This window comes from Ambystoma mexicanum, chromosome 7q (genome assembly GCF_040938575.1).
Source record: "Ambystoma mexicanum isolate Mex_15411 chromosome 7q, UKY_AmexF1_1, whole genome shotgun sequence".
Classification (NCBI taxonomy): domain Eukaryota; kingdom Metazoa; phylum Chordata; class Amphibia; order Caudata; family Ambystomatidae; genus Ambystoma; species Ambystoma mexicanum.
In genome coordinates, this window is record NC_090941.1 from 37172773 (window position 1) to 37195190 (window position 22418).

The 22418-nt window shown below is 46.5% G+C and overlaps 1 protein-coding gene across 2 annotated transcripts in view; it reads right to left on the reverse strand.

Annotated features, from left to right (window-relative positions):
- SMS (spermine synthase) overlaps positions 1–22418 on the reverse strand; it is a 707978-nt gene that overhangs the window by 453889 nt on the left and 231671 nt on the right. For both annotated transcript variants that reach the window (XM_069639097.1, XM_069639096.1), the window contains exon 4: positions 12452–12516. In XM_069639097.1, the coding sequence (XP_069495198.1) occupies positions 12452–12516 (65 nt within the window). The remainder of the gene's footprint in view (positions 1–12451; positions 12517–22418) is intronic.

Here is a 22418-nt window from a genome sequence, read left to right on the forward strand (position 1 = left end):
TAAATGGAGTACTCTCCATATGTTAATATATGGCAGCAGGCGAGTGTATGTAGGAAAATAAATGAGTGTGAGTATGTCCACCCCCCACTCTCCCTACTTGCAGCGCCGAGGCCAGAGGCCTTCCGATGCCCAAAGTCCGTTGTGCAGTCTCGACGGCTGTTCGTTCTTCAGCACCGGCGTCGATTTTCAGAGTCTCGACGTGGGATAAGAGGAACAGGGAATTTTTGAATAATTAATGACAAATGGCTGAAAAGCCAGGGAACTCCGCAACTATGCTTCCGACAAGTATGGCGGAAAAAAACAATCTGAGGGTCCTACACGCGTGGGTACAGTGGACGTCACACTATGGATAGAATTACCTGCACGCCCTAGGTCAACGCCCATTTTCGAGTTTTGACTAGATGTCGGCCTATGTACAGCATGTGATCTAAGCAGATTCCACAAGCCTCAGAAATATATTTACAGCTACAGTGAGGTAGGGGGTGAAAAATCACTAGCTGGTGGCTTGGTAGTGTTTGAAACAATATAGTGGGCATGGGCGAAAGCCAGCAGTTTTGTGAATTATACCATGGGCACAGCCGAATACCATGGCTAGTAATGTTGTAAAATATACAGTGGGCATGGCCGAATGCTGTGCTCACTAGTCAGGGCCGAAGGGCATGGCTGGTCGGCCCGATACCCATGAATAGTGGCCATGGCCGAAGGCCAATGCTAGTGGCTTGGTAGTATGCTAAAAGATACAATGGGCACGGCGCTTCGGACATGACCAGTGACATGGAAAAAAACGATGGTATAATTATGGTATAACAAAACCCTTGAAAGTCACTGAAAAAACGTTAATCAAAGTTTAGTTAAGGTGCCCACATTTATTGCAACAAAACCCCCTGAAATTAAGTGCATTTGAGACGTCATAAATGGCTTAACTGGGTGCGTTCCCATTGCAAAGCCCATGAGCATATACATATTATATGATTATAAGGGATTCACATTAACATACAAAATGTCATTATAGAGGACATCAACGGGAGCGCTGAATTTCAGGGGGTTTTCCTGCGATAAATTTGGGCACCTTAACTAAACTAACTTTTTTCAGAGAATATATATGGGATACATTACTCACCGTAATCGTATTTCTGATGCTTGTATCTGCTTAGATTCACATGCTGTGCATAGGCCGACATCTAGTGGAAGCTGCGGAGTATTACAGTTTGTTTTTCGAAACTCGAAAATGGGCGTCGACACAGGCGTGCCAGTAATACTATCCCTAGTGTGACGTCCACTGTACCCAAGATCCCTCACGCGTCTAGGATCCTCAGATTGTATTTTTTCTGGCATGAGGAGTAGCGTGAGTACTGATAATCCAAGCAGATAGACAGAAAGGTAAGACTACCAGCAATCATGCGCCTTCTCTCGGAGGGGAGGAAGGGTGGGTCGCATGTGAATCTAAGCAGATACAAGCATCAGGAATACGATTACGGTGAGTAATGTATCCCTTCTGAGGCTTGTGGAATCTGCTTAGATCACATGCTGTGCATAGATTAGCGAGCAGTACCAGAAGAAGGAGGTGGGATGTGAGAAGAGTCATGAGCAAACAGGTGTCTCAGAACCGCTTGTCCCACTTGTGTATCTGTCTTGGAATGAGTGTCAATGCAGTAATGCTGAGTAAAAGTGTGAATAGAGCTCCAAGTAGCTGCTTTGCAAATGGTGTCGAGGGGAACATTTGCAATGAAAGCCAGAGTGGCCCCAATGCCTCTAGTAGAGTGGGCTCTTGGCGTAAAAGGCAGAGTTTTTTCAGAAAGAGAGTAACACAGCTGTATACAGTTGATAATCCACTTCGAGATAGCGCCCTTAGAGACGCGATCTCCCTCTCTGCCTGTAGCTACGGAGACAAACAGTTGATCTGTTTTCCTTAGCGGTCTGGTTTTGTTTACATAGTAGAGGACCGCCCTACGCACATCTAGGGTGTGTAGTTTCACCTCAGCCGAGCTTTGCGGGTTCTGGAAGAAAGCCGGAAGCTCGATGGACTGGTTTACATGGAATTTAGATATAAATTTAGGTGAGAACCTAGGGTGTGTGCGTAAAACCAGTTTGTCTTTGTGGATAGTAAAGAAAGGATCCTGCACTGACAGAGCCTGAATTTCACTGACCCTTCTTATAGAGGTAATGGCTACTAAGAAGGCCGTTTTATAAGTCAGGTGTTTGAGACTACTTTTATGCATGGGTTCGAAAGGGGGGCCCATGAGCTTAGCTAGCACCACATTGAGGTCCCATCCTGGCGGTGGGTTCGAAATAGGAGGGTGAAGTCTCTTTACTCCTTCCATGAAGGCTTTAACTACTGGTACTTTCCACCACGATACCTTGTTATGGGATGTGGTGTAAGCCGAGAGGGCTGCCAGGTGTACTTTCAGAGAGTTAAAAACCAAACCTGCGTCCAGCAGGTGGAGCATGTATGTTACAACGTTGGAAGGAGTGCAATCAACTGGGTTGATTTGTTTATTCTGGCACCAAATAACGAATCTCTTCCACTTGTCAAAGTAACAGTGCCTTGTGTTTGGTTTCCTGGATTCTTTTAGGATGTCCATACACCTCTGTGGTAATTTGAGATGGCCAAACTCTATGACTTCAGGAGCCATGCTGCCAGGTTCATTGAGTTGGGTTCCTGGTGCACTGTTTGACCTTGTTGCTGGGACAGTAGGTTGTACCAGGCTGGGAGTTTGATGGGCTCGCACACCGCCATCCTGCGTAGGTGTGGAAACCATGGTTGTCTCGCCCACATGGGAGCAACTAGGATGAGCGTCATCGATTCCTTGTTCATCTTGTACACCACCTTCCTGATGAGAGGAGTTGGTGGAAAAGCGTACGCAAACATCCCTGACCAGTTCATCCACAGGGCGTTCCCTTGGGAGTCTGGCTGGGGGAACCTGGATGCAAATCCTGGGCATTGTTTGTTTTCGCTTGTGGCGAATAGGTCTATAGTGGGGAAACCCCACTGAGAGAAGAGATCCTCTACGATATCTCTGTGAAGGACCCATTCGTGTTCTTCTGGGAGGGAGTCTCTGCTTAGGGCATCCGCTAGGGAATTGAGCTCCCCTGGAACATGTTGTGATGACAGGAAGATGTTCCGTCTGAGTGCCCATATCCAGATTTTCTGGGCAAGCTTGGACAGATTTGACGAACGAGTCCCTCCTTGTTTGTTCAGATAGAACATGGCTGTCGTGCTGTCCGTCCGGATCTGCACTGACAAGTTTAGCAGATGGGGCTCGAACGCCCGAAGCGCTCGGAATACTGCCAGAAGTTCCAGCAGGTTGATGTGGTTCTTGGCTACTGAGTGAGACCAGAGACCCTGAGCTGTGTGGTGGAGATGGTGAGCTCCCCACCCAGTCAGGCATGCATCTTTAGTCACCACTGCTTGTACTTCGGGATCGTAAAAGGGTTTTCCCCTTGCGAGATTCTCTCTTGTCCACCAGTGTAAGCTCTGTACGAGTGTTGGCGAAACGACCACTAGATCGTCCCACTGACCACTTGCCTGAGACCACTGTTTCGCCAACCATTCCTGCATGGGACGCATGCGCAGACGCGCGTGGGGGACCAGGTAAATGCATGACGCCATCATGCCCAGTAACCGCATTGCTTTGCGTACCGTTATTTGTTGACCTGACTGATAATGTGGAATCTGCAGTAGTATATTCCGAATTCTCTCTTCCGAAGGGAAGGTCAACCCTTTCTGAGTATCTAGGATTGCTCCTAGGAACTGTTTTGAGGTGCTTGGTACCAGACTTGACTTCTTCTCGTTGATAGAGAAGCCTAATTCGTGGAGGAGGTCGATAGTCCTCTGAATGTTTGACCTGCAAATTCCTGGGGTTTCCCCCGTTATGAGCCAGTCGTCCAGATAAGGGTACACTGGGATTGCCTCCCTGCGTAGGTGTGCAGCTGCCACCGCCAGTACCTTGGTGAATACCCTTGGTGCTGAAGCTATCCCGAAGGGCAGTACCTTGAATTGGTAGTGGCGACTGTCTACCTTGAAGCGCAAGTATTTTCTGTGGGCTGGGAGCATGGAAATATGAAAATAAGCATCTTTCATATCCAAGGTTGCCATGTACTCCCCCTTTTTTAGGAGGGGGATTACCTCTTGTAGCGTGGTCATACGGAATTTTTGGGGCTTGACATACTTGTTGGCAGGCCGTAAGTCCAATACTGGGCGCATTGTCAAATCTTTCTTTGGCACAAGGAAGTAAGTTGAATAGATACCCTTGTTTACCTGGTGTCCTGGGACGAGTTCTATCGCGTCCTTTTCTAGCAGAATGGCGATCTCCTCGAGAAGGATCTTCTGATGTTCTAAGGAGTGTATTCTTTGTCGTGGAGGGTGGTTCCGGGGACGCTGCAGTAATTCTATACAATATCCTGTGGACACTGTTGACAGCACCCATCTGTCTGAGGTGATCCCTTCCCAAGCCTGGGTGGAGTTGGAAATGCGTCCCCCTACTGGGGATGCGTGAGAAGGGACCCTGAACTGAGCGTCACTGCTTTGGTGGAGGCGTGCCCCCTCCCTTGTTGGGGCTGCCTCTGCCTCTTCCACGACCTCTCTTGTTACCCCTGCCGTAACTTTGGGTAGACTGCTGGTTGTTGTTCCATTGTGTACCCTGTCCTTGGGCATAGTTGCCTCTTTGTGAATTTTGGCCGCGTGGGCGACGAAAATTACTATTCCCCCTCTGGTTAGGGGGTTTGTTGGTAAGCTGGCCAAGGGATTTGAGAGTCTCGTACTCGTCCTTGGCATTCTTAAGTGCGTCTTCGACCGCTTTCCCAAACAATAGATCGGGTTCCACCGGCTTGTCTATTAATGAAGCCTGGGTTTCTGTCTTGAACCCCGACTGCCGTAACCACGCATGTCTCTTGATAACAGTACCTTCTGCTATCAATCTTCCTGCGTTGTCCGCGGCGTCGAAAGTTGCTTTTAATATGCAACCAGACACGGCTCTCCCTTCTGCCGAGATCCGAGCCAACTGGCCCTTTAACGGTTCAGGAGCAGAGGCTATGAGCGCCGCGACCTCTTCCCATTGATGGCAGTTGTAACTTGCCAACAGGGTGGTGGAGTTTGCGATCCTTGCTTGGTAGGCGGACGTTGAGGCTACCTTCCTGCCAAACCCGTACAGTCTTTTGCTCTCCTTGTCGGGAGGAGCTTCTGACGACGATAAGGGTGTCCCAGCCCTCTTCCGAGTGTTGGTAACCACTAGGGAGTCTGGTTTAAGATGTCCTCTTATATAAAGAGGGTCAGACTGGGCTGCCCGAAAAAGTTTTTCGATTCTGGGGTTGACGGCTCTGGTGAGGTTAGGATTCACCAGGGATGGATCTATTCTACGTTGGATGGATTTAAGGATAGGGATGGTCTGAGCGACCGGCCTCCTCTCTCCCACCAACTCTTCTGCGAAGTCCCTTTCCTCCTGTACACCGTGGGTGTCGATGTGAAAATGTTCTGCTGCGCGAGCGAGAACTTCATTAAGGAGGGGCTGGTTATCAACTGGCGAGTCGGTAACTGGGGCTTCGCTCTCTACCGGGGAATCTACTCTGTAAATTTCCTGCTCATCTTCTACCTCCTCCAGGTCCTCATCATCCGCATAGTATTCAGTCCCGGTTTGGTCCTCCATAATTGTAAACTCCTGGTCCCCTTCAGGGAAAGGCTGTCCTTGGTATCTGGGGTGTGAAGTAGAGTATGGAGTAGAGTAAGGCTGCACCTCGAAGGGTTCAGGTCTTTCGAACCGGGCCTTTTTACTTAGGGGGATAGGATCAGAGGAGCCTGAGGGTGTGGCCCCTTGAGGGTCATACGAAAGGAAATGTTCTGGGTTTTTGTCATAAAAATCAGATAAGGAAGACATCCTTGACATGACCCTGTCTATGTCTTCACTGGACCATTCTTTGGAACAGGGTATGACTTTAGTAGGCAACTTAGAGGATTTATCAAGGGTACCCTTGCTGGATGTTGATGTCCCAGTAGATTTATGTGTGTCTGTCTGCTTAGGGTGGAAGGATGGTCTTACAGGAGTGGAAGGCTGTGCTTTCCGCTGTTTCCCCCCCTCCCCGTGCGTGGAAAAATGTTTTCCCTGCCCCTTGGAGGCCCCAGAGACTTTCGACGCCTGGCGTCGAGGGTCGGGAGAGGTAATTTGTTTCGAGCGTGGGGCCTCGCTGGTGTTAACTGCGGCCTCGGTCTCCTGGAGCGCGGCCTGGGGGTGGAAGTCGTCTTCGTCTTCCGACTATCAAAATTCTGTTAATCTAGGGAGCGAGGCACTCTTGGCAAGAGTGGATGATTGCCTTGCGTCATGAGGCGATCTCGATCGAGAGCGCCCAGAGGACACCGAGTCGGACCGTTCTATCTGTGCCTCTTTCCGAGAAATCGACGTCGTCTAGGTTCGGTTGGGTTTAGTGTGTTTAGTGTGTGTAGGGTGTGTAGCGCTTGCGTCGCCGGGGGTCTTCCCCATAGCCGCCCTGCCGGACAACCTTCCGAGGTCGGGGACCTGCGCTCGGCAGTCTTTCGACGCCGTAATGCCCTCGCCGTCCGAAAGTACGGCGTCGCTGCCATCGCTGAAGGCGCCCTCCGCTGCCATGGCCGCCTGCCTGGCGTGGTGGGCCCAACGCTTTGTCGAACGGTCCTTAAGTGTCTTAGGCTTAAACCTACTACACGCTCTGCAGTTCGCTTCGGGGTGGTCCCTTGGCAAGCAGAGATTGCACGTGGCGTGCCTGTCGACCCAAGGGTATTTGCGGTTGCACTTGGGGCAGAATTGGAAAGGGGTACCCTCCATACGCACCTTGAGGCAGCGGGCTGGTAAGTGTAGGAAATATATAAGGTGTACCTATATACCAAGAGTGAAGAGTATGTACCACCCCCCACTCTCCCTACTTGCAGGGCCGAGGCCAGCGGCCTACTAGGCCCGGGCCGAGGCCAGAGGCCTTCCGAGGCCCAGATCCGTCGTGCAGCAGCCGACGGTCGATGTCTTCTCCAGCCGTCGTCGAGTGTCGAGGGTCGACGTTGGGGTGGGGAAGGATGTCAATAAATAATTTTAAACTTCAATAATTAGCAAAAGTATGGCTAAGGCCAGGGGACTCCGCAAGATGCTTCCGACCAGTATGGCGGAAAAAAACAATCTGAGGATCCTAGACGCGTGAGGGATCTTGGGTACAGTGGACGTCACACTAGGGATAGTATTACTGGCACGCCTGTGTCGACGCCCATTTTCGAGTTTCGAAAAACAAACTGTAATACTCCGCAGCTTCCACTAGATGTCGGCCTATGCACAGCATGTGATCTAATCAGATTCCACAAGCCTCAGAAATATATATATATAAAGTTTCTAATTACCAACAAGAGTAAAGTACATATAGAACTGCAAACGTGAGGACATTCCTTTATTTTTAACAAAACTGGGTGCTGAACCGTGCAAAGGCAAGTGAACGAGGGACACTTTGAAAGCTCAGCAAGCTTGTTTAGATCAGGGTGATAACCTGGGGGCTTGAGCACAGGCATCTGAAGATTATTTCTGCCATTAAGTAAGCCTGGGGTGGATGGTATGCAAGGAAAACGAGCAGTACATATTGATAACAGAGGCAGCTTATCGGTATGGCTGGCTTGTGCCCCATTAGCCCCACATTACACAGGCGGCATTCAGAAGTAATTTCTTCTGAAATGTGGGTCAATGTTTGCCGTTTTCTTTTTTGGGGTCAAACAAGGCTCAGCACCCAGCAGGTTTAGTATTTTCCCACTGCACAGTGACGATGGCAAATCAGAGTATGTAAGTATTTTACTAAACATCAGATCATATTGGGGATTTTATCAGACAACCAATTATGCTATTAAAAGAAAACACAGTGATGACACGGTTTTCCAATTTGTACTTCTGGTGAAAAGCAAAAGAGTTTTTATAAATGTCCCTCTAGCCAATGGATATCCATTAAGACGGTCCATGGTCTACAATTCATGAGCATTGTAAAGGAAAGGAGAACAAAAAGGAGGGGGCTTTCGTAAATTAAGATGGGAAGAAAACTAGAATCAATAAAACACAGATCGGCATTATCACTGCTTTGCTACAGTACATCTGTGGAGGTGATCCATAAACAGATCAGAGTCAACCACAGGAGCTGTCCCATTTTAAAACACAAATTAAGCCCTTCCCTTACACGGTGTAGAACAAGTCAGGCAAATCACCCATAAGTCTGTGTTTATGTCCTCCTCCCATCCGATGCAGACACCATTGCTGGAGGGTGGCTGATGCTCTGCATCTGCTCAAGTTTGCCCAAGTACACTTATTTGTTATTTTATTTTGCCGATTGGTGCCGACGTGCAAGAGGGATGCTTCTTCAGTCTTCTCAAATATAAGACATTTTAGCTGCAGTGCTTTTTATTTATTTTAAGGCTTGGACTCACAATGCAGACCGATACAATGGAAGCCTTACACTCAACCGTGTTTGAGGTATACAAGGCCAGGAGCTCCAAACTGTACAATTACAACGGTTCCCTTTTTATAATCGAGTCTACAATTAATGCACAATGTTTCTGTTTCTGGGGTGGAGTCCGACAGCTGCAAGGATGTGGGTTCCAAACGTGTTGTGTCATTCTTTCTCTTGCTGATATGCTCTCCATGACCTAATCGCTGTAATGTAACATGATTGGGCAAAGTTCATTTCCTTCTATTATTTAAGGTTTTAAAGAACTGAACATATTGTTTTGACATTAACTAAACATGGTTTCAATGGAGACTTTGACAGTGTTCTGAAACTGCCGACATCTATTGTCCTCATGGAATATGAGAAGACATCCTCTGGACGTTTGAGTTCTTGCTCATCGAGCATATCTGAGGAAACAATGCTGTCGTATGAGGCTTCAGGCTTCGATCTTCCCTTGATATTTTAAGTCACGTGTGCCTTGTTTCCTAATAAGTGAAACATTAATGTTCTATCTCATGAGCTAACTAGTGTGGTTCATTTGCAGGATTGATCAGCCATGACTTTGTTTCACAGGAGTACATGTTAGGAGTCACTACAATTTCTATGACTTGTCTTCAGTGGAGAGAGGACAGAATATCACATTGAATTGCATTTTAACTTTCAGTTTTAAGTGCTACTTTTATTCTTTGATTGTCTACTAAAATGATGCAGTGTTTGGCCTTGTGTGCAGGGTTCTTGGTACACATGGAGGTGGTCCATTCCTAGGGCAGTAGGAATGACCACCTACTTTCTACACTAGTGGGGGAGACCCTGTTCCATTTCACAGTTGTTTGCTTTCTAAATAACTGGTTTTACTTTGTTCCTTTCCAGAGGACACATTGCATCCAACATTTTGATTCGCTGTCATATATGGTGGCTTTCTTTTACAGGACTATGATCCTTCTGTGCAACTGTAGAGGGGTTATTTTCTAAGGGTTTGGAACAGGCCGCCACATGACTGTTGATATTGCTGGCAGAGCATGGCACATAATTTTTTCCATTTCATGTCTGTTCAAACATTTTTTATAGGTTATGTTTTCCTGTTGTCATCTTATATCGGGCTTGTTCACACGGCTGCAGAGGACATTCCCTCAGTGTCCCTCCTCTTCTTCCTATCCAAGAGACTTACTTAATTTGGTGAATTCATTGCTGCTTTCTCGACGTTTCATTTCAAGGGGCTTTGATCGGAAAGTAATTTTGCTGTTCGCCGTGATTCAGCGTTTGTCTTATTTGAGTGCTTCATCTTCTTTCATGTGGATTCATGTCAATTGTTGGTGCTATTGTTGCGGCCTGTGGTGCATGGATCCACCATTTGGGTTAACCGTAGCGCAGCTCTTCTGTGAGGGTTGATGGATATGGTTGTTATGCCAGTCCCACCTTTCCGTTTTGTGTGTTGAACTCTGCATCTCCTTATGGGTCATAGCTGTTGCCAGACTCACGTGTGGGTAACGATGGGTGTAATGCAAAGACTGGACACTGTTGCTATAGCATTAAAGATTAAGCACTATGATTATATAGGTGAAGGAAATGGTAATCCCAACATTACTTACCAGGGACAATCTTTTCACTGACCCCTACTCACCCTCATCACAGTCCCGGTTAACTGACTCCCACGCACCAATTGGTGTGAAGTAGATTTTTGATATTGTGTTGCCTCACATGAAGAACCGAGAAGAGGAAAAGTAGGACTCCGTGTAAAGAAAGTTACTGGCAATGTAAACCAAACATTAGTACCGAATGTTATCCAATGTGCTGCTGAATTTTCATCACTGGCAGAGCCATAACACTGACTAGCTAACTGCACTAAGTAAATGAAACATTGTTCTCTCGTAATGATCCTGTGCGCCCTCCCCCCTACACCCCCGATACCTTCACTGAGCATCAATAGGAGATGAGACCCCCGGCCATGAGGCACGGAAGGCCTAGGAGCCGAGAGCTAACTCGGTGCCCAGCGAAAGGTTGCCATCAGTCGGCAGGTGCCAAGGAGAGAGCCCATGGGGATAAGTCCCGCCCACAGAAGCGGGAGACGAGAGGCCGAGCAAGGCGCCCCGGCGAATAATAGGACAAACATGGGTAAGAGACGACCCGATGGCTGTGGGAGACTGAGAGGAAGCCCTGACTTGCTCGGGTCCGCAGCAGGAGATTGGAGGCAGGTGGTAAGCAACATCACCCTTTAAACAAGCCTAATAAAGAGAAGGTGGTGGAGACCACCCGGCTTTGCTACTGAAACCGGAGAGGGTGGGGAATATTGTCCCGCACCCCTCATGGCCTCTGACACTTGACAGGCGTGCTGGGGGTGAGCATGAGGAGACATCACTGTGCGACCTGGGAGGAGTCAGTGGGAGTTCCAGTCCGAAGACAGAGCTGAAGAGCCCCCACCCTGTCCCATTGCCAAAATCAGCTAGAGGACACAAGACACGGATGTTGTAATAAGCCTTTTAGTGGTGGTTAACGTGTAGGCAGCTGGGTGCACAACCCTGGTGCTGGAGTACGAGATTCAGGGCAGGACTTTGATGCCCCTGCAAGGAGTTTCAAAATTAGAGAAAATTATTTCCAGCAATATCAGGGCGTGAAGAAGACACAGCCGGCAACGCTTGAATCTATTGTCAGGTGACCTTGAGGATAGCCCTCTGGAGGGCATACCAAAAACTGTGGCAGAGAGCCAGAGGTGTGTAGTAGTGAGGGCCTTCAAGGCCTATGTGTCAGCGGTGCAACACTCAGGGTTTTATCTTCACATTCATGATTGTGATCCTGCACAGACTACTGTGGCCATGTCAGACCTGTGACTATGTGTGACAACATCCTTACCATCAGATACCATGTCCAACTGAGGCTTCTTTCACGCCTCATGAATATACCCCACTGCCTTACAAACCACAAGCTAGAACGTTTGGGATTATCTGGTTGGAGTACAGGAAGCAATAATAATAATAACAATAGCGCCTCCAAGGGAGAGGCTCCATGAGAAATGCAAAAACCTTCATCCCGATGAGTACAGCCAATTGGAGTCCCTGTCTGGGGGCAGGTTTGCAAATGCATTAGGGTTTGAACAGGAACTGGATGCCAAACTGCCAAGAACTCAGGAATAGGGTGCATAGTTAAGAACACAGGATCTTCAAAAGCAGGCTGATGCTTCTTTGCCATCTTCGTGCAGATGAAAGCATCTCTCTGAGAGATACCATGCCACTGCAATGTCAGCAGCTTAGCATCTGACTGAAATAGGACTTTTTGCATGTCGTCACAACCACCTGAGCAGACAAACCAAAACACTGACCAGCCCTGAAAATGAAAATATGAAAAGGACCCAACCTCATCTCAAGGATCTGCATACATGCTTTCAAAGTACAGTTTAGGCAATCTGCTGGGCAAGGACATGCTCCTCCACAGTAGGGATCATGCAAACTCCAAGATGTCAGATACCAATGTTCCTCCTCATCCTCTGCATACCAGTCAGGGTATGTAGATGTTGATTCCTTATAATAAAAAAAACAACTGCTTAAAGTGGGCTACGGTCTGTTGCTTTGTTGTCTTTACCAGAGAAGAAATAAGTGGGAAGATAGTCGGCATGGGCATAATAAGGAATGCAAGTGATGCCTCTGCGTGATCTAACACAAGCTGCAGAGGTCTGCCACGGAGGCCTGGGTGTTAGAAGTTTCGGAAGGAGATTTGAGGGAGGATAAGGAAACCAAGCAGACACAGAACAGCAAGCGGACATGCTTGAATCATTTATGGTTGGGATATTGGTTTAGAGGGAATTATTCGATTTTCAGTTCGGAGGCCTAACTTTTATGTGACTTGAGAGTTGGCTTACCTCACAATAAAGAAACCTTTAATCAACCCACTCACTGGATCTGTGCTCATTTGCACAAAATAGAGTACACATTAAGGCAAAGAGAAAGAATTATGAAAAATAAAACATATTTACATGTTTACACATTGGCAGCCCAGATTGAAATGTTCAACCTGTCAACTTTGCACTTACCGCTTCACCCTCTTGATCCCACTATGATAAAGAGCCTTCATTTTTTCTTCCACCTTGTTGAATAGCTGTAAAAATAAAACAAACTGTGAAAAACATTAACCACCCTACTTTTTCCAACAATGGGTTTAATAGGTCTATATGTGAGGGCTGGGAGGGCTGGCAAACTGCTTACACCTTTTTTCAACTCACTGAAGGCCAGAGCGTTTGGAATATAAAAATAATGAAATCCTGTCAGGGAATTGGACTCAAATGATAGTTATGATGGAACCTGATCTCTGTAGCAATTTCCATTTTAGATGAACAGTGTCACAAAAACAAGCCCCATTAGCATTGCAATATTATAGACATAGTTGCCAAAGAAAACAGACTTACTTGTCACAGACAGTCAAGTATAACTTTATTTTGCAAACTAGTCCAATACATGTTTGTACAAAACAAAGTGACCAGATACAAATAAAATATGAGCAATAATGGACACATCCCATTTTGGGATTTACAAAAGTATTACCAAATAATCATATTGTACTCTTAGTAAAATATTGATTGGACAGAGATGGAAAAATATGCAACAATCTGAAAATGTCAATAAAGATCACTGCTCAATTATCACAAGAAGAATCAGTCAAAGGGCAATTGTCAAGTATGACAGTTCTATAATCAGTGGAGAGATTGGAAGATGTTAGCACAACATCAACTGGCTGGGTTAACCTATTTGTGGCTCTGCTTCCATTCCTAGTCTCACTGAAATGTGGGAAGGTTATTACCATAGCGAAAACACCTCTTCTACCGTCCAACGTGAACGTTATTGAATATTGGTACTAGCCATTTCCTTTTAATGTGAAGATATAATGGGCCTGAAACAAACCACCATTTCAATTTCAAAAAGTAACTATTGGATGTAGCTGCTACTGTCCAACTAGCAGTATCCTCTGTTTGATGAAGGCCCTCTTTTCTAAAAAGTGATTAAGATTCAAATAGGGATCACCATGCATGGAATCTCTAAAGATCAGATAGCTTGCAAATCTATTTAAACACATAGATTTGTCGATCAATCTAAATTTCCTGATCATCTTTCACTGGTCCAATAATCTGATGAAAAACTACAGTGTCTCATTCACTAGATCAGGACACTCCATGTCTTTCACAGATACAAATGTTTATTGCCAAATTCTCCAAGATGACATGACATCAAATAGGAGGGAAACTGGGTTAAGAAGTCACTCCCATTAGACGGCCCCCTTCATTAATATCCCCAATGAATATGAAGGGGTTGGTTTAGTGTGATGTTACTTTTGGAACAATATTCAATCACATATATGACCAATTAGATTGTAGAAATAATACACACCTTTAAGGGGTGTAGTTTCTATGCTATAAAAGCCCAAACCCATAGATTCAGAGTAGACACTCACTCGCTCACAGACTGGCTGGCTGATTGGAAGGGGAGAAATGAGTTAACAGAAAGGAGATGGAATACATTTCTTTCCTTTTGAACCAATTTCTGGGTTATGAGCAGTAAGGGGGGCATTCCTTGAGTTAAAGTACCAGTCCTTCTCCACTGTAAGGGACAGCAAATAAGGTGTGAAGGAAAATTGATATGATATGACATGATAGGTTATTTATAACGCGCTTAATACCCAGAGGTTTCTTAGCGCGGACCCAGGGATCGAACCTATGGTGCTCCGTATCTTCTTGCTTCCCAGGCGAGCACGTTGCCTACTGAGCTATGCTCCTGCTATCCTCTTGCTGACTGATGCACACCTGTTCTTGAAGGGGGTTTCAAACAGTCCCTAAAACGGTGCACAACTTTCTGTGAGACAGCCAAAAGAAAAGTATATGCAAGTATAATACCAACTGGAAATAATCCTGAGGGGGCCATACTATACAGGGAAATAGAATAAGCCCCATCACTTTTTGAGTACTGAGGGGTTGGAGTATGTAAATTGATTGTACATCCAGAGAAGAATATTTCAGAAGTGTATGCGCTTCTGGAATTATATATTTGCTAGAATGGTGTGAATACAAGGAGATCCCCTCATTGCTCCTCTGTGAAGGCGGTGTCTCACTCACTAGTCCCCGGGATCTGTCATCCAGGTGGCCAGGACACAGCCATCGCTTTTGCATCCAGTCCCTGGGGGTGGACCAGTGTGGGAGGATCACCCGGGTGAGGGGTGTTCGGGGAGTGGGACACTGGATGGTGAGATACAGTATCCCCTTCCCTGTAACACCTTTACCCCCCTGCTCCCTTTCACAACACGAACGCTTTCTCACGGACAGCCCGCTATGAGAGAAAACAGACTAAAACCTGAGCAGTATACCTGACGTGTCCCAATACAATGGCCAAGCGAGGTCAGGCAATTACTGACCATTACACACACCGGACTTCCATTACACTTCCCCACACAAATAAAAGGCGGAGCATGAGAGCACACTCTGAGCGAAGGCAAAGTACACGTGGAAACAGCAGTTTCGAGGTGGCAGTTGAGCAAGAGGGGAAAGACGGAAAAACTAAGGGGCTCACAAGGAGGGAAATTCCCTTTACCTTTTCGACACAAAACTGCTACTTTCCAGAGACCTCGAGAATAGAAAGCATAAGGCCAGGAAACTAGGCTGAAGAATCCTGCATTGTGTGTCGGAGATACCTGGGGCCCTCCTGCATCAATAATCAAGGCAGGGGGAATCATCAGCCGCCGTGCTTCCATTCTTGGCTCCAAGAACAAAGCAGCTTCAGTGAAGTCAACACAGCCGGTGAGTTGGGGAGACCGATACAAGACGGGTCTGTGTTGAAGCCAAGGTTGCAAGCAGCAACATTGCATGGTGAGCGCTGGAACGCATGTGATAAGAGCCACAAGTGAAGTTAAACTGCTGATGAGTGATTGAACTTTAAAGTAAGCTACAATACTTATAACAGAGTGGTCCGGCACTGCGTGGGTGCTCAATCGAAGGTCTCTGCAAGGTATCTGTCATGATGCCTACCTCCAAGGAGCCAGGTCCGACCCAGCAACCCCAGAGGCAGGCATCATTCCCCCCAGGGAAGTGCCAGCGGGACCAAGCTGGGGCCCTTTGGACAGAGTCCTGGCGCCTTAGGCGCCAGGCTCATGTTAGACCCCTGTCCTGGCGCCTTAGGCGCCAGGCTCATATAGCTAGACATGTGTTCAAGTGTTTTAATGTGCACTTACCTGATGCAGACCATGCTGCTACATCCAGGCCCTCTTGAGGCCTGAATGGAACTACTTTACCTGTGGGACTACTTTCCACCTGGGTGTGGTCAGGGAAGGATACATACCTGATCGGTGGAAGGATACATATCTGGAACTTCTTCCAAAGCTATTTAAACCACGCCCGATCAGCAACTCACGCTTCGCGTTGTTCTGCTCCTCGCCGCTGGACGCTCACCGTGTCAGCTCCTGCATCTGGACTTAAGCCACGCCTGTCAGCATCCTGGGTCGCCTGCAAGGGGGGATACGAGAGAATTGGAGAGAAAGAAGACCTTACCTGCTAAAGCTGCATCACGGAGACATCACACCCGACGATCCTGAAAGGGAAGACATAATTTTAAAAGCATTTCGCTTTGATCGCTGCAGCGCTGCATTTCACTCACCTTTCCTGGGCGCCTCCATCTTCAGCAGCGATCATCCGGATCCGCACCCACTTCCCTGAGCCTAGAGAGAAAAAGACAAGAAAACAAGGTGAGAGAAGGAAGGGAATAGGAAAGGCTCAGTTTCCTTCTAAGACTTACTTGTTGGGTCATTCCCATTTCATTTCGGGTCCTGCCGCTTCCTGGCATTCCGGACCCCGGCCCCTATGGGGAAAAAAGACAAAGACATTGAATGAGCGAATGCAAAGACATTAACTGAACGCTCATCCAGAACTTACCTGTCATTTACTGGAACTGCACGTTTCACTTCGGGTCGGCGCCACATCTCCGGCATTCCGAACCCCGGCCCCTAAGGGGAAAAAGACATAAGCATTAGCGCTTGCTGCAAAAAGACAATGAACATTATTATTAAGCTTGAACTTTTGAACTTGCAACAGAACTTTTACAACGCCTCACCTGAATAGTCAAGCTTATTTTGAACTCCCATCAAACCTCAATCCAGTGAAGTAACTGGGTTTCAAAGCGCCCCTGCATCAGAAGCAGGATGGAGAACTCATCCTTCCAGACCCTAAGGTGAGACTTCACGGGGAATCGTGGAAGGGTATCGTGGAGGGTTGGAAGGGAGTGGGAGGCTTGAGCATTATTCCGTTAGTAGGTAATACTCCCTTTTCACGCACAGGGGAATATTCCTGCGAGCCAGGAAAGCCAGAGTAGAGGGGCCATTACTGTCCATCTTCAGAGTCCTGCACTTCACAATTGAAGAAGCATCAGCACTCGAAGCCAGACCTGCGCCTCCGTGGGAATCAGGTGAGCGTTACAGTATCCAGCTGAGAAGTGACAAAAGTAGATAAAGTTGGACCGAGCCCAACGGAGGGAGGTCAACTGAAAGAGAACAAATAAATGTGAATCGAAGTGGTCCTGCGACGGGTCTAACAAAATCCTGTGCACAGTTGAAAGTCTTCAATTTTGTTTGATGAAGTAGAGAAAGTTTGAAAATCCTGATGAATGTGGTCCGAGCCCGGCAGAGGGAGACCAATTGAAGTTTTTGTGTTAAAGTGGGTCTGAGCCCAGTGGACGGGGACCCGGGTGAGTAATAAATCACCCAAGAAGGTGTATAAGTGAAAATCCTGAGAAGAAAGGCACTTTAATGTATTGTCATGTTGCATCAAGCCCTCTGAAATAAGAGACTTTGAATGGCAAAGAGTCTTTGGCACAGAAGGCCCTGATGTTGAAGTTTTCAACTGCATCCTTGTGCTAGAGAAGCCAGAGAGTGTGCTAAGCTCAAGTGTGCCACTTTGTCCCATGCTGAAAATGTGGGGAAGGGAAGCCAACGGCTTGAATATCCTGACAATTAATTTCGTGAACACTTTTCTTTTGCATAACATTGTTTCCCACACTATTTGTATTTAGAAGTAAGGATTGGCAATATGTGTATTGGTATAGGCACTTTTATTTTGACAGACTCTACTAGGACTGAGTTATTATTATTTGATGGTCGTAGCTTCCTCCCATCTTCAGGTTTAGGATTAGATGGGCATTTTTCAAACCCAATTGAAGTTCATTAAACACCCTTGAACTGTGATCACTTGTGTCCGTCTTACTCTTTGATACCATGCCTTCCTTACAAGGTGCTGTGGTGAATCTGGGCAATTTGACCCTTCTTCTGGGGGAGCCACCCTCTTTGAGGTGAGGGAAGTGAGCCTGCTAAGCAAGACCCTCCCTAGGGGTCTGGGAAAGTTAACCCTCAATAGGAGTGACTCCCCTCTAGGGACAAAGACTCAATGTGCGGTTTCCGAATTTTAGGTGGAATATTTGGTGCCGATGATAGACAGTCATGTAGTGAAGAAGGATAGCTCAGGGGCAACGCGTTTGTCTTGGAAGCGAGACAACGCAGCGCTCACAGGTTTGAATCCTGATACCATGCTTATAAACCACTCACTGGTATTTAGCGTGTTATAAAAGAACAATTATAATCTGATGGGAATTAATTGAAAAGCATTAGCGCTAAGACACAGCCCTGTTGTACCCCTTTATGTGTTGCAAATTCCCATGATAGTAAGCCATGACTGCTCAATTTTACCTGCACTCTGGTATCCATGTGCAGTTGGATTAGAAAATAAAAGAAATGATCTGGGATGCCCTCGAGTCTAAGCCTCTCTCATAGTCTTGCTCCGTTAACAGTATCAAATGCTGTATGGAAGTTGACAAACAAGAAGTATAGGGGAGATTTACGGCTCACAAGGGCTTCCCATATTAAAGTATTCAGTATTAGTATATTATGAACCGTCAAGCTCCCTGCCCTAAATCCAGTCTGCAAGGGTCTTGGAAGCTTCTCTTTTTCGACCCAGATCTTTGAGTTTTTTTTTTTTTAACAAGAACGTTGACATTTATTTACTAGAGATGTCCAGTAAGTTCAACAGGCCGGATCATTCCTCTTATCCATATTAAAAACTGGAATTCAGGTGGCTTTCTTCGATGAATCTGGTATAATATTAGAGGTTGTTATTGCCTCAAATAAGGAGTAAAAGGAAGTAGCCTAGTATTCTGGGTTTCTCTTAATAGCCACGCTTGGCAATCCATCAGGTCCTGGTGCTCTCAAGTTGTTCAACCAAAGTATGGCATCTAGTATGTCCTCCAAGTATGCTCATGTGGCTAATTCCAGTATGTTTCAACATGATCTCCTGCCCACACACTACAAATCCAAACATAATTGCCTGTCCATACCTGTCCCCTTACTTCAGATTAATGAATCCGCCCACACTTCTTCCCCGATGGCTTTTACGAGCATGCATGCATTGTTATCTTTAATACTATTGAACATAGTCCAACATTTTTAGTATAAGCCGTTCTTAATACCTTCAGCAGTGTCTGCCATTCAGCGTTCATGGTCATGTATCTGTAGCTCTTTAACCAGTTGTTATATTGATTTTTTAATTGTCTATTTTGTCTCTGTCCGGTCCAACACATCATTTTATGTACCCGTTTTAGTTGTGGTCTCAGCAGCCTCTTAGCATCCCTGGTGGCCACATCATATAACCCAGTGCAAGTATTCCCTTCCTTAATCATATGATTATTTCCTGAGGGGAGGGACTTTGACATTAGACCAGTAATTCGGAAGACCATTTCATTGGGGTAATTTGAGCTATACACATACTGATAATCTACAGGAATGTCCTCATTAAACATACTCCTTGCTTTTAAGTGTCTCTCCATCCAACCAATACGGTTGCCGTTATTGTTTACCTCCACTTCACCTACTTCAATGCTGTGTGTATCCACACTATGCATCCCCATATTTAATGCCAGCGTTGCATGGTCGCTGTAAACATTAAATGTACTCTCTAATGAATTTATTAGTGGAAATGTGGTTATATTAGTAAAAAGGTTATTTGTGGTGGCTTTACTATTCCCCATGCGCCACATGCATTTGCCAGGAATGTCACCCTTCACTCTGCCGTTCAATAATACGAGGTCCTAATCATGCAGGAATTTCACCCATGTCATACCCTGCCCGTTTATCTTCTTTAATAACATATCACTCTTCGGCATCAAATGCTCATATTTGCCAAGCACTTGCTTATAGATGCAGTGACAATTCAAGTCCTCGCCAATCACATCTGTATCATTAGCCCAGACATTTTGTTCGTAATCAGGAGCTCATATTAGTTAAACATAATGTTTTCAGTCTCTTTCCCACCTAGGGGGGCGTAAATGTTACACAAAAACAGCCACTTTTTTATAAACTCTTCTAACAGTTTCATCTCTACAGCCTGTAACAATGGAAAATCGGGGCTAACTATTTCAGCGAACAGCCGTGAGCACGTGTTCACCAGGAGACCCCCTGGCGGGTGCCCTCTGGGCCCTTTGGTGCCACTTTTGTGATAAGCTCTTACAAATCTAGCAAGGTTGTCACTACTTCTCCGGGGTGAAATCTCCCCTCCATGTGGCCAGGGAAAGGCAGAAGCTCCCCGACTCTGACTCTGGGGGTGGCTATCTGTGGGAGGACCACATGGGTGGAGACAACTATTGGGGAGGCAAAGTGGTCAGAACAGCCCTTTACCTGCATTCCTTGGTAACACGTATTTACCTTTCCCCGATTCCTGTATGGCATATTGTAGTGTGGATAGAGAATCTCCACTGTTTACTGATCACACGATTATGTACGCCCCCCCCTTTAATAATACGGAGACGAGGGGTGATGAAGATCACTAGAAGCGACAAACCTACACCGTGTTTTCGTCGTTAAAGGATGTTAACAGGTCCCAGGACATTTAAATATGGCACACCTGAGCAGAACGGGATGCTGGTTGGGACACGAGAGGAAGCAGGCTGCAGACCAGAGCAAAAAACTGGCGATAACGACATGCAGGGAAGTTGGCAGAAGAGTGTTTCCAGCACTGTCACTACGAACAGCAGCATCTGCCGAGCGAAGTAGTAGGCAAGGTGGGAAATGAGAAGCCGACGTAACATGCTCCCAGTCAGCAAACAGGCAGTGGAGGAAGCAGTGAGACGCGAGAGAAGCCGAAGCAGCCAAAGAAGACTGGTAAGCCGAGAGAAGGAGAGTGGGATACTGGGGCGCTTCAGGTCAGATGCTGTGCACCGTTAATAAAGAGTATAAGCCCTAGTTAGGGATCTGGGACATTTAATATAGTTAGCAAAGGATCAGTAACCTGACATATAAAGATAATTACCTGGATAGAGAAGAGAGTGAATGCTGATGTAGAGTGTAAACCTGGGATTTGCACTCAAATATTGAACAGGCTCAAAAGCCCTGGCAGGAGAGTAAACCAGGCCCTCAGCGGGTCTGCGACACGCACACAAGGGATAAGACAAAAAGCCCTAGCAGGATAGTAAACCAGGCAAACAGTGAGCCTGGGACCCACACCCAAGTAGCAAGATAATAGAAAACCTCTCTGTGCTCTAATGGAGCGATTATTTGCATTTTTTCAGGGTAAGTGCCATCACAGTCTTGTGAATTTTACCACACTATTTTAACATGATTTTTAGTGCAAACTGCGTGATCTTGAGGCTGACGGCATTGAGCGATGTATTGTCATTGAAGGACCCCAGGGTCGAGTCGTCTCCCTTCTCCTTGAACAGTTCTGGTGTTCCAGTAAATCCAGTTGTATCCACATGAACCACCCCTTGATCAGCTTCGTCCATTAGCGGTTCTGCCGCTGGGTTTAAAACCGCGGGCTCCACCACATTAAAAACCTCATTTTGTAGAGAGTAGCAGAGATTCAGGAATTAATTGTTATCAATAAGCAAAGTCTTCATGCCATCAAAAATATTAGTTTCCTGCTGCTCACTACCTTCCCCCGTCCAAGGCCTATCAGAATTAGCGAGCGGCACAGCTGGGGGAAAAAAGAGGTTATCTTGCTGCTTGTTTTAGTGAGGCAGTTCCCATTAAGCGAGTCAGTATTCCCACCGTTTGTCGTAATGTTGGTTTCCTTATCCCTGCTACGTAGCTTAAAACCAGCTTTTTTATTAACCATCATTTGCTCAATGTGTGCGCACACCAATAGCGATTGCACTTAAATGCTCAATTTACAAACACACTGCAAACACACTTCAGGCTTTTTCGGCTTAGTTTTCACAGTAAGCGCCTCACGCCAAGCAAGCTTATCAGATGCAGCATGGAATCGTTCTAGCTGCTATGTAACGTAGTGTACTATACACCTGTGCCAGCTATGCACTATAGTGTATATGCTTCATCTTCTCCAGGCGTTTTGGGCACACAATTGTCCAACTAGACTATTAGTGTTGGCCACAAGCACTACTTGCTCCCACAGTGACACCAGATCCACTATTTTGTGAAGGGCCCGAGGGAGGCATCCTCGCAGTACAAGCGAGAACCTATTGACACCCCATCCACCCCCACACCTCTCAAATCCTTCCCTCAGTACCAAGGATAAATGGCGGAGTGGTGAGAACAAGGGAGCAAAGTTAACAAGAGTACAGGTCATAGCTGGTACCAATATATGAAAAAAGATAGGAATACTTGTGATCTCTAATGCATTACCAAGGGAAGGAACATCCTACTACATATACATTAAGGGTTGGAGTTACAACACAATCAGGAGGAGAATTACCTAGCATTTCGGTGCTGGACTGCCCCAGGGCTCTAGGTAAGGCTCTTGTAACCAGGACTAATGACTGGTAGAGAAACTTCCAGGACCCCCCCCCCCTGGTTATTTTAATATTTAAGTAACTTTAGGTCTCACGCTTAGTTACTAGGGGAATCCAGACGTGGACCCATTGCTCACTATTCTTAGAGAGGCACAGCTCCACCCTACTGATGAGGTCCAACCAGACCGAAACACGTGTCTGGGGTTGCTGTTGGTACTCTTGTTCAGAGGAGAATTGCCT